This window comes from Bufo bufo, chromosome 4, assembly GCF_905171765.1.
Source record: "Bufo bufo chromosome 4, aBufBuf1.1, whole genome shotgun sequence".
In the NCBI taxonomy this organism is placed as follows: domain Eukaryota; kingdom Metazoa; phylum Chordata; class Amphibia; order Anura; family Bufonidae; genus Bufo; species Bufo bufo.
In genome coordinates, this window is record NC_053392.1 from 619737611 (window position 1) to 619756183 (window position 18573).

The 18573-nt window shown below is 42.0% G+C and overlaps 1 protein-coding gene across 1 annotated transcript in view; it reads right to left on the reverse strand.

Annotated features, from left to right (window-relative positions):
• The window catches only part of LOC120999383 (oocyte zinc finger protein XlCOF8.4-like), an 81096-nt gene that overhangs the window by 54337 nt on the left and 8186 nt on the right, over window positions 1-18573 (reverse strand). The window contains exons 2-4 of the mRNA XM_040430252.1: window positions 13314-13470; window positions 13034-13201; window positions 12827-12950 (exon numbers count right to left, since the gene is read on the reverse strand). Of these exons, the coding sequence (XP_040286186.1) occupies window positions 12827-12950; window positions 13034-13201; window positions 13314-13421 (400 nt within the window). The 5' untranslated portion in view covers window positions 13422-13470. The remainder of the gene's footprint in view (window positions 1-12826; window positions 12951-13033; window positions 13202-13313; window positions 13471-18573) is intronic.

Below are 18573 nucleotides of genomic sequence, written 5' to 3' on the forward strand. Positions count from 1 at the left end.
GGATCGATGTTACAGCGCAGCACAACCGCAGAAAGTCATCAAGTCAGGCTGGCGTGTGGCGTCTCCAGCACTCAAAGGCATGTTTCACCCAGCAAGTAGAACAGACCACGGCGTGGCAAGGTGGAGAAGGAGGAATGTTGTGCATTTTTATATGTACACAGTATTATCTAATGATATTATAGCCAAAATGAATTCTCATTGCCTTTAAGAGCAAATCAGCTTGAACCAAAGTTCTGTTATATGGCTGAAAAGACCAAGATGAGTTCATGGCAAGTTCAGTTTATATAAGAGTTATAGTGAATATGAATGGACATTGTATTTTAAAAGTTATTGCTAAAAGATATGGGTTTATCTATGGGGAGTATACTGGCTTCTCCAGACATGTCTGTCTGAGGGGAATAATGTTTGTTTCATGGCTAAACCATGACAAGATAAGAAGTTATATCCTTAAGACACATCTGGTGTGTGGTGTCTATTCATATATTCATAAGTATTATGTATATTCATGTGTCCATTTATTTAGCTTTTTAGTATGAACATATCAATAATTCATGTATAATATGCAATATTGATATGTAGTATAACCAAATATTAAGGTATACTTTATGCCGTGTGTATCTCACTGAATGGATATAGTGTTAGAAGGTATAGAAAACACTAAGGTTTTCTACTAATGGAAGTTTCTCAGAAAAGCTAATGTTATTCTAGGCGTCATTATTCAATAGCTTGGACAGTTAGATATACAAACCCACAGTGCGGGTGTATTTCTTATCAAGCCCATAAATTCAAGAGAATCATAATGGTTCCACTAAATCTGGAAAGATTACTTTAAAGTGTCAAAGAAGCATCCCTCCACTTTGATATACGTTGAGAAAGGTCAAAGGTATGATATGTAGCAAAAATCTGAAGTCTGATGTTACAACAGTGCCATCTGGAGGCAGATGGACAATATTATATTATTTTACCATTTGTTTTATACCATGTCAAGGGTTAATATGACATCATTGTGTTATTACCTGATTGGAAATCACTAATCCAGAAGGGGATGATTATTAGATAAGGTGGGGAATAATTACTTGTGTGCAGAGCATCAACTCACTCAGACAAACTCACAAAGGAAACTGACCACAAGAAATATACCAAAAGAAACTTGGATTATTTTGGCTACTAGGAAAGTTTTTGAGAACTGGTCCCATCTGAAACTCTGTCTACCTCTCACCCGGTAACGTATACTGTGCTTACTGCTCGTGATATTAATAAGATATTTCTCTCGGTATATAGCCAAAAGATCTCATACTGTGGGAATATATAGTGTTAGGCGCCTCCATAATGCTGATTATTCTCTTAGCAAAGATGCATATTCCTAATAGAAAATCTGACATTATTTGAAAAGAGGACTAAACCCTTGGAAAGTTATTTATCATAGTCTGATTGCCAAGCTGGATATTTTGTCGTATTAATATGATATATTTTGATTGGTCATAGGGAAACAGAGTCAAGGGATAACATTTATTTTTCCTATATTAATCTGTGTTTTATTGTTATAGCCTGTTTGGTAAACAGAAGATCCTAAGTTTCTCCTGGTATATAAATCATTGGTCTGCTTGTTAAAAGTATAGCATTAATGTTTTGTGATACATAAATTTAAGTTGTACTGTGCTGGTGAGATAATGGTGTGTTAGCACCACCGTGTGGCGTATTTTGGGTGTTGTTTTACAGCTTCATTGTTTGTCTTTGCAATCGTATTGATTTTATATTCTTTGTTTTGTATTGTGTATAAATGTCACGGCGGACGGGATCTCAGATACACAGATAAACCAACAAACCAGTTTCTAGGCGAGAAGCAGGGGAAGGGTCAGCTCCTCGCAAATCCCTGACTTCTCTCCCTACACTGCTAAGCCCACATTCAGACTTTGATGGTAGGAATAATGTATCCTCGTGCCTGGGCTAAAATACCCTAGAATCCCTGAGATGGTGAAAAGGGGAATTGGAGCAGCCTGCTCCCTCAGAACCTGGAAGGGACAGATGACACACAAACAACCTAGACAGCAAACAACAAAAACAGAAACCAAACTTATCTTATCTGAGCTGGAACAGACAATCCTTCCTTCCTTGCTTCCAAGGCCAGACTGATTTCTATAACCCGCACAGAACACTGGGATTAAGTGAGATTTAAACCAATGACCCCACCCAGTGCACCTGAAGGGAGGCTGATCCAGCACGACTCCAAAACAAAACAAAAAACTAAACACGTGCTGCTATTCTGGCCGACCTCCGCACATAGTCAGAGCAGGACATGACAGTCCCCCCCCTTCTACGGGTGACCTCCGGACACCCCGGACCAACATTATCTGGATGGGATCTATGAAAAGCCCTCACTAGTCGGCTGGCATTGACATCCAGCGCTGGAACCCACATCCTCTCCTCAGGGCCGTATCCCCTCCAGTGTACCAGGTACTGAAGGGAACCCCGAAGAACTCTAGAGTCGATAACCCTGGAGATCTCGAACTCCAAATTTCCATCGACCAGAACAGGAGGAGGAGGCAATGGCGATGGTTCCACCGGTTTCACGTATTTTTTCAGTAAAGACCTGTGGAACACATCATGGATCATCCAAGTCTGCAGAAGATCCAGCCGAAACGCTACTGGATTGATCACCGCAGATATTTTGTACGGACCAATAAATCTTGGACCCAGTTTCCAAGATGGCACTCTCAATTTAGTATTTTTAGTGGACAACCACACCAGATCACCCACACACAGGTCCGGACCAGTCACACGTCTCTTGTCAGCCATTCGCTTATACCTCTCACTCATCTTCTCCAAATTCCCTTGGATCCTCCGCCAGATAGAAGACAAGGCAGAATAAAATCTCTCCTCCTCTGGCATCCCAGAGGAACCAGTCCCAGAAAAGGTACCAAACTGAGGATGAAAACCGTACGCGCCAAAAAATGGCGACTTACCCGTGGACTCCTGCCTACAGTTATTCAAAGCAAATTCTGCTAGGGACAAGAATGAGGACCAGTCCTCCTGATTCTCAGCCACAAAGCACCTCAAGTAGGTCTCCAGGTTTTGATTAGTACGCTCTGTCTGTCCATTCGACTGCGGATGAAAAGCCGAAGAGAACGAAAGTTGAATGCCAAGCCGAGAACAGAACGCCCTCCAAAACCTGGAGACAAACTGCGTGCCCCTATCAGAGACCACATCCGAAGGAATACCGTGCAATTTCACAATATAATCAACAAAAATCTGCGCAAGAGTCTTGGCGTTAGGCAGACTAGTTAATGATATAAAGTGAGTCATTTTACTGAAACAGTCAACTACCACCAAAATTACTGTTCTCCCGGAGGAACTCAGCAGATCCGTAATAAAGTCCATAGACAAGTGCGTCCAAGGACGAGACGGAATAGACAATGGAAGAAGTGAACCAGTCGGTCGAGTATGAGCAACCTTTGACCGAGCACAGGTTTCACAAGCTGCCACGTAATCCTCAATGCTCTTACGTAACCCTGGCCACCAGAACCTCCGGGACACCAGATCACAGGTGGACTTACCACCAGGATGTCCAGCAAGGACAGTATCGTGATGTTCCTTGAATACCTTGTATCGCAAACCTTCAGGAACAAACAACCTCCCTGGGGGACAAGAACCAGGAGCCCCCTCCTGGGCTCCCAACACCTCCATCTCCAATTCGGGGTACAGAGTCCACCACCCCATCAGCCAAAATCGGAGCAGGATCCTCTGAATCACCTCCCCCAGGAAAGCTGAGAGACAAGGCATCTGCCTTGACGTTCTTAACCCCTGGGCGAAAGGTAACCACAAAATTAAACCTGATAAAAAACAGTGACCATCTGGCCTGTCTAGGGTTCAGACACTTGGCAGATTGCAGGTAAGCCAAATTCTTATGATCTGTATATACTGTAATGGGGTGAGACGCCCCCCTCCAACCAGTGACGCCATTCCTCAAAGGCCAACTTGATAGCCAGCAACTCTCTATCTCCAACATCATAATTCTTCTCGGCGACCGAAAGCTTCTTGGAGAAAAAAGCACACGGGACCCATTTGCCAGGAGATGAACCCTGCGACAGCACCGCTCCAACCCCCACTTCTGATGCATCAACCTCCACCACGAATGGCTGAGACACATCGGGCTGCACCAGAATGGGAGCAGACGCAAAACACTCCTTAATAGCCGAAAAGGCCTGCAATGCCTCATCCGACCAGACAGAGACGTCGGCGCCCTTCTTAGTCATATCAGTGAGAGGTCTTACAATGGTAGAATAGTTCGAAATACATTTTCTATAATAATTAGTAAACCCCAAAAACCGCATCAAAGCTTTCTGATTCTCTGGTCGGTCCCATTCCAGAACCGCCCAGACCTTTTCGGGGTCCATACGAAAACCAGAGTCAGAAAGCAGATATCCCAAAAACGGAAGCTTCTGCACCGAAAACACACATTTCTCCAATTTGGCATATAATTTATTCTCCCGAAGGATCGTCAAAACCTGTCTCACATGATCCTGATGGGTCTTCAGATCAGGAGAGTAAATTAAAATGTCATCCAAGTAAACCACCACGAACCTCCCCACCAAATGATGGAAATTGTCATTGGTGAATCGCTGAAATACCGCTGGCGCGTTCGTCAACCCAAAAGGCATAACCAGATTCTCAAAATGACCCTCGTGCGTATTGAAGGCCGTTTTCCACTCATCCCCCTCCTTGATTCTGATCAGATTGTAGGCCCCTCTCAAATCCAACTTGGAGAACACCTTGGCTCCAACAATCTGATCAAAAAGGTCAGAGATCAAAGGCAGGGGATATGGATCCCGGACCGTAATACGGTTCAATTCCCGAAAATCCAAACAAGGTCTCAGCGATCCATCCTTTTTTTTTTTACAAAGAACAAACCTACTGCCACCGGAGACTTAGATGGCCTAATATGACCTTTTGCCAAACTCTCGGCGACATACTTTCGCATGACCTCTCTTTCGGGTTGAGAAAGATTGTAAAGCCGAGACTTTGGCAACTTAGCCCCTGGGATGAGATTAACTGGACAATCATAGTCACGATGAGGGGGCAATTCCTGAGCCCCACCCTCCGAAAAGACATCCGCAAAATCTGAGAGATACTGAGGTGAAGCCGTAGTGGACACACCAGAGATAGATGTGCCAAGACAATTATCCGAACAAAACTCACTCCAACCAATGATTTGTCTCGCTTGCCAATCTATAATTGGGTTATGTTTAGTCAACCATGGTAACCCCAAAACTATAGGAGCCGGCAAATCCTTCATGACAAAACAAGACATAATCTCAACATGTGAATCACCCACCCTTAAGTGAATACCATGAGCAATATGAGTGAGACTCCTTTGAGAAAGAGGGGAAGAATCAATTGCAAAAACCGGAATCTCTCTTTCTAAAGTACAAGTACTTAGACCCAGATTTTGAAGAAAAAGAAAGTCAATTAGGTTTACCCCAGCACCACAGTCAAGGAATAGCTGGAAGGAGAAAACGGGCATTACAGGGAGCTTGCATACCTGCCTGCTCCACCACACCATTCACGCTACCAAGAGTCAGGAATGTTTTTTTTTTTCTTTTTTTCTTCCACCTGACCTTTAACAAAAGGACAAGCAAAAATAAAATTACCACTTTTCCCACAGTAGTAACATAGTTTGTGCAATTTCCTAAAGTCTCTACTACCAGAACGGCAAGAAACCTGACCCAGCTGCATGGGTTCCTCCCCTATCCCAGAGTTACCTGTAACATCACCCTGGGAAGCAGTAGAGACGAAACCACTCACAGAAGGGATCCCTTGCGCGGAGGGAGCCCCACACCTTTTTCTAATACGTCTATCTAACCGTACTGCCAAAGACATTGCATTCTCCAAAGAATCTGGGTACTCATGAAAAGCAAGGGCATCTTTCAATCTCTCAGATAACCCCTGACAAAACTGACTACGTAACGTGGGATCATTCCACTCTGATTCGGTAGCCCATCTCCCAAACTCAACACAGTAAGCCTCTGCAGTATGTTCACCCTGTAATAAATTACGTAATCTCGATTCCGCCATCGAGACCTGCTCTGGGTCATCGTAGATTAATCCCAGGGCCTTAAAAAATTCCTCCAGCGACCGGAGGGCCCGAGAACCGGGCGGCAGAGAAAAGGCCCAGGATTGCGCGTCCCCTTTAAGCAGAGAAATGATTATACCTATCCTCTGACTTTCATCACCTGACGACGATGGACGCAGCCGAAAATACAATTTGCAAGACTCTCTAAAACGGATAAAGTCATCCGTACCCCCTGCAAATCTATCAGGATGAGCAACTTTAGGCTCCCCACAAATTTGACCTGCACCTGTGTGACCGAACCACGTAGCTCCGCAACCTCTAGGGATAGCCCCTGCATGCGGTCAACTAACACATCAATTGACGCCATCACAAAACCGCTGAGCAATGACAGTCAAAGTATTGGCGGGTTATAATGTCACGGCGGACGGGATCTCAGATACACAGATAAACCAACAAACCAGTTTCTAGACGAGAAGCAGGGGAAGAGTCACCTCCTAGCAAATCCCTGACTTCTCTCCCTACACTGCTAAGCCCACATTCAGACCTTGATGGTAGGAATAATGTGTCCTCGTGCCTGGGCTAAAATACCCTAGAATCCCTGAGATGGTGAAAAGGGGAATTGGAGCAGCCTGCTCCCTCAGAACCTGGAGGGGACAGATGACACACAAACAACCTAGACAGCAAACAACAAAAGCAGAAACCAAACTTATCTTATCTGAGCTGGAACAGACAATCCTTCCTTCCTTGCTTCCAAGGCCAGACTGATTTCTATAACCCGCACAGAACACTGGGATTGAGTGAGATTTAAACCAATGACCCCACCGAGTGCACCTGAAGGGAGGCGGATCCAGCACGACTCCAAAACAAAACAAAAAACTAAACACGTGCTGCTATTCTGGCCGACCTCCGCACATAGTCAGAGAAGGGCATGACAATAATAAACAACATATATATTTTTGCATAGACAATTGTCCCTTTATTCACTGCTTGCACAAATCAAATTAAGATACTTGATAAAAGAACTTAGAGGCGATTATGTCCGCCTGAAGAATCATATAATTTTGATATATATATATATTTTTTAATTATACTTTTTTTTTGGTCCTCTCTTTTATATTAAGATTCTTTTTATATAGAAGATATTCGACAGGAAGAGGGGGTGACGCAGCCACACCTACATCATCACGCCTATGGTGGAATATCTAGGAGGGAAGAAATTTAATGAACTGACTTGTCACAGCGGTGGCATCCTAATATAGTGCAATGAAGTAAAGGATCCCAGCAGACGTGACTTGATGCTCATAGGAAATCTATTTCAGAGTAACAATATGTCCCATATTCTAGGACGTCCTAGAATATGGGACATATTGTTACTCTGCAATAAATTTCCTATGAGCATCAAGTCACGTCTGCTGGGATCCTTTACTTCATTGCACTTTGAAATTGGTCCTGGTCCCGCGCGGCGTGCATCCAAGCGAGTGCTGACCTATTTATCTTCGCATCCTAATATAGGACCATGCTGGAATTCTGAAACCTCTTAGAACAAGCCATTCTTTCACAAATGTTCACAAAGACGACTGCATGTCTAGGTGCTTGATTTTATACAAGTGTGCAAGTACAACTGAATGAAACACCTGAATTAAATCAAAGGTTTTAATTGGTGGGGGTCTGAGTGCGAAACGCTCATTCATGGGGTGAAATGATCTTTGGTGCACACATCTCAATCATCGATTCTGGGCAACAGATTGTGCCGTTTAAACAGCACTCTGCTACCCAGAAACAATGAATTTGTATGAGCGCTGTATCTGTGTTTTAGTAACATGCAAATGAATTGGGGCGAGCACCAAGGGACCGGCCTTGGAGCACCTCTTTGGTAACACCAATCTGCTCTGGGCAATTCCCACTCCCCTTGTTTAATTATCTAGCCCTGTCAATCAAGGGCAAAAGCGGAGTTCCTAGATGCAGTACACCAAGGGCCAGATTTATCATTACTCTGACAGCTCACTCTACTTTCACATATGGCTAAAGTCAGTTTTAGCCAAGTCAGATTTATGATCGGCCCTTTAAGACTGTAATAAATGTGGTTTGACGGTAGCGGTTTATCCGTCAGTAAGCAGCTTTACAAAAGTCGCACATCTTTACGAAAAAGTCGCATGTTCTATTAAAAAGTCTCATAAGATAAGCATGGCCCTCACTGGAGTGAAATTGCGACTTTTTTGCGACTTTTTAAATAGTCCCAATAGTAAATCTGTCTAGAGATTCATTTACATAAGAAAACACGCCCACTTTCAGAAAACTGGCGAGCATAGTGCAGAGCAGAAAAAAGTCGCAAATTTGTGCGCAGTTTTAGCGTTTGGGACTTTTTTTGGGACTTTTTCACTCCATTATTCTGACCTGAGCTAATGATAAATCTGGCCCCAAGGGTTTTGGTGTACAAATGCAGTACACCAAGGGTTTTGGCTGGCCCCTTGGTGCTCGAACCATCTCATTTGCCTATTGCCAAAAACACAGATATCTCGGCAACATTTCAACCTACCGATATGACAAAGGTATCGTTTTTATCAGCATGATCAACCCTAACAGGAAGCATGCTCTGATGCTCTTTGAAAACAACTTTTATTTATACATATTAAAAAATATTCCTGACCTAAACATAGGTCACATAGGCTGTAACAGAGGTTAATATGCAGTAGGAGCTATAGAGAGTTGGTTATTGACCTCTGCACCATTGATAGTACTCACATATATACACACATACACCTGTCCCTGTGCTAAATAAAGTAATCAGATAGGCTGATTTGCCTAGCTGTCATTTCCTACATGTTTCTGCACATATAATTATAATTGAACATAATTAGGGGCAACCCAGGTGGAATAATACAACACTGTGGGGTGCGGAAAAGTTTGAAATCCTAATGTGCAGCGTTATTGCTAGCTTTGATACCAGCCTTTTAAATACCCTCTATCCCGCCTCGAAGTATAATGACAGTCCAGTATTTGGCCAATTGGAGGAGAGAACATCATAACAACGTAATTTGACTCACTGCTAGTCCAACTGCCCTAGAAGCTGGGGAGACAGCACTCTAATGGGTCAGTTATAAATGGTTATTTTTTAAATATATAAAAGCTGTTATCCATAGATTATTCAACGACAGTCCTCACTACCTACTTCTGTATCATCTATTTAACTATCATCCTCAATGTCTTTCTGACCACAAAATAACACAATATGTTTTGTACATCTGATCCCCCTTTTGAGCAATCAGTGATTTCTGTTCTTCAAGCAGGTTGATGGCTCTATATTCTGCTGTAGTCCTGATCAGAATGTTTCAACAGTTCAATGCAGGTCCTTTGACCCTAAGAAGGCATCATTACTAGGTAATGGTTCTACAATGAAGCTGCACATGTTTCAGATTTTCTACAATCTGAACATTAAGGTGGCTTCTCTCCTGTGTGAGTCCTCTGATGTTTAGAAAGACCTGATTTCTGTTTAAAACATTTGCCACATTCTGAACATGAAAATGGTTTCTCCCCTGTGTGAATTCTTAGATGTTCCATAAGATTTGATTTATGGGTAAAACATTTTCCACATTCTAAACACGAAAAAGGCTTCTCTCCTGTGTGACTTCTTAGATGTTGTATAACACTTGATTTTTTGCTGAAACATTTCCCACATTCTGGACATGAAAATGGCTTTTCCCCTGTGTGAATTCTTAGATGGTTCACAAGACTTGATTTCTGACCAAAATACGTCCCACATTCTGAACATAAAAACGGCTTCTCCCCTGTGTGACTTCTTAAATGTTCTATTAGATTTGATTTATGGGTAAAACATTTCCCACATTCTGAACATGAAAACGGCTTCTCTCCTGTGTGAGTTCTTAGATGTTGTATGAGACTTGATTTCTTGCTGAAACATTTTCCACATTCTAAACATGAAAGTGACTTCTTCTCTGTGTGACTTCTTAGATGATCCAAAAGATTTGATTTCTGACCAAAACATGTCCCATATTCAGAGAACAAATATGGATTATTGCCTGTGCAAATCCTCTGATGTTTCATAAGGTTTACTTTCTTGGAAAAAGATTTCCCACAATCTGAACATGACAATGGCCCTTCATTGTCAATTATCTCATGGAACGAATGATTAGATTCCTTTTTTAACTGTTTCTTACACGTTAATATTTTCCCGCATTTCAGTTTAGTTCTTGTTCTGCCAATTAGCGACTGATTTGGTGAAGGTTTTGTGTGACCAGTGGTGTTGGTGGATAGATCTCCGCTGTGAAGGACTGAGGATACATTAGGAGTTATTGAATTAGCTTCTGTAGTATTGTTGTCTTCTCCTTCATAATGGGAAGATAAATGGAGATGTCTGTGGGAGTCGCTCATAACATCTTCACCTGAAAAAAAGGCCACAATTTTCTTATCTTTCCAAAGTAAATAATTTGTAACCAATCACACATGTAAGAAAACAGAATAATATACAATTTCAGTAATCACATGCCTGAAAGCAAAGAAAGATCATAGAAAGCATAGATTTATGAGTTCACTATATATTCCCTTGTAGAGATAGCGACAGGTGTTTGAACCAGTGTAGTAGGACCCAATGTTGACAACAATAGGTAAAAAAAACTCAACAAATCCCTCAAAAAATGTTTAGAATATATATCATTAGTGGAAACTAATTCTTCAAGAACATGAACAGATTTAACAAGTGCCAGCACGAGTGGTGCAACGCATTAGGCCAACATGGTAACATACTACCGTTTCATAAGTTTTCATAGCATATTATAGGTTACACATTAAACTGCTAAACAAATGTGGTTACATGTATAATGTGTATGTAAAGGCTAATCAACTCCTCGATCCTTTACTTAGAGGGGAGATAAGCCGCTGCCAGAGGAGTGCATAACTACATATGCATGCTTGGAGTAGCATTCATATGTACGGGAGGATCAGAAGAGGTGCCTGTTGGGCGAACTATTGTTCCGTCAACAACTATCTCATGTGTATGGCTGGCTTTAGATTTCAACTGCCTAGCATGTTTATCACATCTCAACTAATTATCATTGGCAGGATTTAGGGCCATACCCATTAGAAGTGTATGGGTCCAACCTGAAAATTTTGGAGGGTTCAGTGACCATGTGCATGGTGGCCTCCTGACTCTATCCTGATGGCAAAGTCACAGTAATGCCATGATTCTAAAATATAACTTTTAATATTTATAAATAAAATAGTCAATGAAGCCCTCTAAGTAATAATTAATCAATAAACATAGAAAGAAAAAAAGGAAAAATAAATTTGAAAACTAGGGTCAGAGTGATTAAGTAGCAAGATGTTTGATGATGGTTAGTAGATGTTAATGAAACCTATTTAGGGAGGTAATAGCCCTATTTAGGACCCTAACGTAGTAGCCCTACCTAATACGGAATGGCCGCCCCGATAGGGGCGATCCCGTTTCTCGTGCCTCCTAGAGTCCCTAGTTGACCCTATAGGGGCGGATGCCTATATAGAGGGGACCCTATAAGGTGCCTGGGCTAATCTACACAAGAAAAAATAATAAATGTACACAAATAACATAACCCGGTGACAGACTACACCCAAATATGAAGATAAGATATATAGAAATTACAAAAGTGAGATGTCCCTACGCGTTTCGCCTGGTTGGTGTCAGGCTCATCAGGGGACATATTTAGCAAAGAATACCTATCACCATAGAATAATACAAATATTATTACATATATATGTATAAAGATTTTTATTTCCTTTTTATATTTTTCTCCTCCGTTTGAGGATACGTAGAAAGATATTAGAAATTAGAATAGAATAGGCCAGTGCTTAGATTAATATTGATCGATAAAGTCAATAGGATGATTAGATCAGTTGCCATCAGCAGGAGAAAATCAGTGAAAAGCTGAACAAGAGGAGGTAACGATATTAATGAAAACCCCCTGCTCATTCATCCATCTCGTGCTGAGGGCTGTGGCCAGACTGAGATACACAGAACCATATATTTAGGTGTATACTAGTCTGTCTGTTATATTGGGACTCTGCCTCTAAACTTTCAACATCACCACAAGTTATGCCAATAACAGATATCAGATATCAATCAAAAGATAGAGATAGTTCTCTTAATATTAGTTAACTATAAACAATGGCTAACACTTCAAACGGTATATGTATATGCCAACACCATTCAATATAATATAGAAGCTGTGGACTAGTAGCAGCTAATTTGTATCGATAATACTTGCGTGCCCATTTAGGGCTGGATGAATCGATGGTAATGTCCGCAGCTCCAGGTGTATATGGCAGTGGTAGCTTCAGGAAAGAACCTGTGGTGATGGCGTCCGGTGGGTGAGCAGCCTGATGGCTTCAGGCCCCTGGTATACATTACAATGGTAACATAAACTAATGTCCAATGACTATGACAGACAAATCAGATGACTCCTGATGTACTGTAAACACATCGGCCACTCATCACATACTTCCCATTTGGAGCACTGTTCTGTCCTACAGTATACCATTTAAAGTACATGCCTACATATACGACTAAAGTATGGGTCACTAGTATTTAATGTGACAGAATTCTTGTACAAGCCATTCAAAATGAGAATGTCAGTCAGATGACTAGCGAAAGTCTTCAAGAAAAAAATACAAGTCCAGTTGCTCTAAAGTAAAGGGGTTTTCCAGAATCAGGATGGCCTCTGGATAGGCCAGTAATATCATTTACAATCATGGAAGGTCTCCTCTTACCCGGTGATGTGAGGGACTGGTGATTCTCCATCATGACGTCCTTGTACAGATCCTTGTGTTCTTCTAAATACTCCCACTCCTCCATGGAGAAATAGACAGCGACATCCTGACACCTTACAGGAACCTGACAACACAAGGACACAGTCATTACCAGACCCCTCCCTTGGCGTTATTGTATAATGTCCCAGCATTCTCAGCAGAGCTCACCTCTCCGCTCAGCAGCTCAGTGATCCTGGTGGTAAGTTCTAGGATCTTCTGCTCATGTATCTGGGAATTAGGTGGAGGCTCAGTGATGGGGCTCTGGGTCCTGCTCCGTCCTCCTGACACACGGGGTGTCACACACTCACCAGACGACTTCTTCACTACTGTGTAATCCTGTGTATGGGGAGACGCCGATCACTACAGAGATTCTAAGAATCCTTCACCTTTCCAGTAATTTCCCTGTTTTATTACTAGAGATAAGAGAGATGTCATGTGAAACACTCACCTCTCCAGTTATCAAGGAGATGATCTCTAGGGTGAGGTCTAATATCCTTGCAGCCAAGTGGTTTCTGTCCTTCTCCATCCTTGGTGGGTCATTGATGGAAAGGAACATCGTCTTTCAAAAGAAAACTTTGGCCAAGACCTTCTTATACCTAAGGCACCTGAAGGAACACAAGCGGGATGTGGAAGAACATCTTATATGCAACAAATTGTTTCACAATTAGACAACCGATAACGTGTGATGGAGGTGACTTAGCTATTGAGATGTCTTATACGTGTTCTATGAAAAACAGAACCCTATATGCTTTTTGTGAAGTTTTTACGGGATAATTGAAGAATGACTATAAGAGATAATGGAAGTGGTTTCTCCAAATTTGTTCCCATCTTATGTTCAAGAATACCTTCTGCAACACCATAAGTTCCATATTCTGTCGCACACTATTAGGTCTGGTGCCTGTGGAGGCCACAAACCTTTGTTCACAGTATCTTTTTTTGTGAATGCCACATAAACTTAGCAAAGGGGTAAATACGATGTTTGGCAACTGGCCCTGAGTTGCTGAAAGAAACAATACTTTCCCTCATCCATGCACATGGCCTTGCTCACATTTTTATCAAAGTACATTGTATATCTGCATATCCATAGCTGTCCACCGAACACCAATTTTGGATCATAAAGTTGCTGTTTATGTAAATTATGTGAACAGAAAATGGTGACCTGGACTATTATATTCACGTATGATCCCACCGATACAGCAAACTGTAAGTAAGATGGAATGAGTGCATGTGTTGATCCTTTAGTGAGCTGACAGACATCTTGTCTCTCCAGAGAAACTTGAGACAGCCAACATAGAAGAAGTCAAGAGACTTACGATGGTCATTATCTCTGAAGGCTACTACATTGACAGCAAAAGTAAGAAACTGCTGTCATCAGGGAGTCCTGTTTGCAGGAAGTAATGACATTAGGGGATCGGAGTTTACTGCAACAGGAAAACCTTCTGCCAACTGGTGATTAGGTGGAACTTCTCTAGGTTGTCTCAACATACAATTGGAGCAGAAGTTCTGAGCCAGCTGAGATGAGGAAGTTGTCCAGATCTGGTATTATCAGAATTTTATGCTGATGTAATGTAAATAGCTAGAGACTGTCATGATCTTGGTGAAGATTTTGGCGCCATATAAAGTCTGAATGGGAGAGTCATGAAAAAAATCTTGATCTAGAAGACTGGTAATGAATTCGATAGTTTCCATTTTTAATTCAGGCTTTTTAAATTTATTATGAGCCTGAAGGTCCCATTTGTTTTTTTATACCATGAACACTATAGGAGTAGGATCCTGATCCTGTTTAGAAATTGGCACTGGTGTCTCACCTGCTCTTCGCAATTGCGATCGAGCCCCTTGGTTGTTCGATTGGTGAGACAAGGTAACATACTTCTCCATCTTTCGTTATGTTGGAGACCTTGCTACCTCTATTGATCCTTTTTTTTTTTTTTTAAAACAATTTTTATTTCGAAAAAAAATAGGCAGTATACAAATACATAGATTGCAGTAAATATTCATGCACGCAGGCATGTGTACATTATACATTTCGCCTTGCAAGATCATATACATGTTAGACAGCCGTCCAGCATTTAATTAGTATGTGCCTTTTCCGAATTTTTTATTTCCCCCCCCTCCCTCCCAACTGTTTCCCAACTTACAATGCCATGACAATATCTCATATTAAGACTTCCGGACCAAGTACTTCTTATTCGTACACAATAGGAATATCACATATTAATATTTTCTCCCTCTAGACCACCTCTAATCTATCTAATGTACCCTTCAATTTCCCTTCTAGATACCACCTAGTATGTATGAAAGGCATAACAACTTCCGATATTTCTGCTGGTGCCAATGAATGAACAATAAATCTTTCCCAAGTATGAAAAAACTGCTTTGCAGACTTCTCCTTGCTACGTTCTACATCTAGCCTATCCAGATACATGACATACTTCATCGCCCCCAATGCTTCTTGGAATGTAGGAACTGTGGGATATATCCAATGTCTGAGTATGGTCTTTACCACTGCTAAGAGGAACAAGTGTACCCCTTTAATATGAGTAGAATGGGATATTTCTCCCTTTTCATCCAGTGGTATATAATGAAAAATGCAGTGCAAAGGTGACAGTTGTGGTTTTATTCCCCATACTTGCTGGATATATTCGACAGATTCCTCCCACAAAGACTTCAAGTTAGGACAATGCCAAAGCCCATGCAGTAAGTTAGCCTTTTGCTGTAGACATTTGGGGCACCATCTCAAATAATGTGCAGGCGCGTCTCTATAGGATAAGTCAAAGGCGTACGTAGCTTTATGAAGGATCCTAAAATGCATCTCCCTCCATGTTTCACTTGTAATCGCCTGTCTCACTTTCTCCATCCCTTCCCTCAATTTAGGAGTGACTGTATCATCCCCTAGTTCTTCTTCCCACCTCTTATACACTTTATCTCCTAATGGGGTAGAAAGAATGTTCTGCATTCTCCTATAAAAGGTCAGATAATGAGTAATCCTGGGCTCCCACCAGGGCCCCAAACCAGTTCAATCTCTCAGGGTCTCCCAGTTTCACTGATTGAGACATGCAGTATGAGTGTAACTGCTTATATGACAGAAAATGGGAAGCTGGGATCTGATATTTGGACTGAACCTCAGCCCATGTTAAAAGCCCAGTACCTCCCTCACTCAGTAATTGTTGCAATATAAGAATCCCTTTACTCTTCCACATTCTGAGAAGACCAGATTGCCTACCCTCCGGAAATGCTGGGAGATTCCACAATGGCATATAGGGAGTAATGTACATGGGCAATTTATATAATTTGTGTATGCTCCGCCATGCAGCCAGAGAATCCCTCAGAACTACATATTCTTTGAACGGCTTAGGGAGATCTCGGACTCTTGTGTGTAATAAGGCTACTAGATCCCAAGGTGCGACCAGTTCACTTTCCAGAGGGGTATTTGAAAAGTACGAGGAACCTTTCAGCCAATCCCTAGCATGTCTAAATAGCGAGGCCAAGTTATATCTTCTAATGGACGGCATCTGAAGTCCTCCCTCCCACTTAGTGAGGCAAAGTTTGTCATATGCTATTCTAGGCCGTTTTCCTTGCCAAAGGAACCGTACAAACGCTCTTTGGATCCTATTGACATCAATATGTGTCAGCAGGAGGGGTATAGTCTGAATAGGATAGAGCAATCTCGCAAAACTTACCATTTTTAAGAGGTAAGCTCTCCCAAAAAGCGAAAGCGGTAGTTTAGCCCATTTGTCTAACTCCGTTTCTATTTTCCTGATTAGGGGATCATAATTTAATTTATACAGCGAGGATGGGTGACACCCTACTTTGATACCTAGATAGGTTAAATACTGTGGTACCACTTCGACATTGCAAAGGTCTCATTCCAGTTGGGCTTGAGACCCCCCTTTAGCCAAGAATAATAATTGGCTCTTAGTTACATTTATTTTATATCCCGTAGTTCCCCCAAAATATTCAAAAGTGTCTAGTATCTTTTTAAGGCAAAGGTGCGGGGAGTCTATAAATAGCAATATATCGTCTGCAAAGCAAACTAGTTTAAGTTATTTCTTACCTATCCGGATCCCTTTAAAAATATCCGACTGAATCAGGTGTTGTACCAGTGGTTCTAGAGCCAAATTGAACAGGAGGGGAGATAAAGGGCAGCCCTGCCTTGTACCTCTGCCGAGCCGGAAAGGGGCCGACAAGAAGCCGGGCAAACTAACCTGAGCTTGCAGGCTCTGATAGATGTTCTCAACTAATGATTTGAAAGATCCCTCTACTCCGAAAGCAGTCATGGATCTCCACAACCAGTTCCAGTTTACAGTGTCGAAAGCTTTCTCTGCATCGACAGACAACAAGGCAGGGCTCCTTCCCACACCTCCAGGACCATGATGAACATAGTCCTGCGCCACCAAAACCGATCTGATGTTAGTCACCGCCGCTCTATTTTTTATAAATCCCACCTGGTGCGACCCTATAAGGTACGGCATATGTTGTGCCAATCTATTAGTTAATAATTTGGTCAGTATTTTAAGGTCTTGGTTAATTAAAGAGATTGGTCGGTATGAGGCGGGCTGCTCCATATCTTTGCCTGGTTTGGGGATGAGTTTGATATGCGCCATGTTCCCAGATTGCATGATACCCTGACCCCCCAGGCAACTATTGAAAAGCAATGTTAAAAAAGGGGTGATTTCTTCTTTGAGACCTTTATAAAAGTCTGCTCCAAATCCGTCCGGGCCCGGAGCTTTCCCACTTACAAGGGATTTAATGGTAGATTTGACCTCATCTTCCGTGATCTGCTCATTAAGATGGGCGCACATTTCCTCTGTAAGCCGCGGTAGCGAGATCTTAGATATGAGCTCCTCTGCTAATTTAGCATCATATTCTGCTTGACCGTATAAAGCAGCATAGAATTGCCCAAAGCAGTCTACTATTCCTTTCGGGTCTGTAACCCTGTGCCCCGACGCATTTATTAAGCTTTTAATATTGGTGTTAGGCACATAAGGCCTGGCTAGATTAGACAGCATCCTCCCTGCCTTATTTCCATATTTGAATAGATGCGACTTTTTATAATCCCCAGTCAGTTTTGTATTTTGTTCAACATAGAAATCATAACTGTGTTTAGCCGTGACCCATTGGGTTTTACTAATATCTGTTAGATTATTTAGGAAAGTCGTATATGTACGTCTCACCTCCTCTGTTGCTGCATTCATTTTCTGGGCCAGTTTCTTATTTTTAGCTGCGGCGTACGAAATTATTCGCCCCCTAATGACTGCCTTAGCTGTGTCCCAGAATAGGGTATAATTATCTCGGTGCTCCCTGTTAGTATCTGTAAATTCCCACCACCACCCTTTCAGCTGTAGGAGAAATTCCTCATCTGTGGCCAAATAACTGGGCATGCGCCATATATAATCTGTACCTCTGGGTATATTTTCCAAGAGGGAAAGAGATACTGGGGCATGATCAGATATTAGAATATCTAGTATCTCTACTCCCTTCACCTTCCCCATCAGTCCTGGTGAGATAAGTGCATAGTCTATTCTGGACCATGACTGATGAGCGGGCGAGAAATGGGTAAACTCGCGCTCCGTCGGGTTTAGGTGCCTCCAAACATCTTTCAGGGCAGTAGATTGCAAAAAGGAGTCAAGTGTCATTCTCTGAACAGTTGTTCCTCGTCTCTGCATATCTATTGCCTCTACCCTCCTGCAGTCTTCCTGTGTGTTATG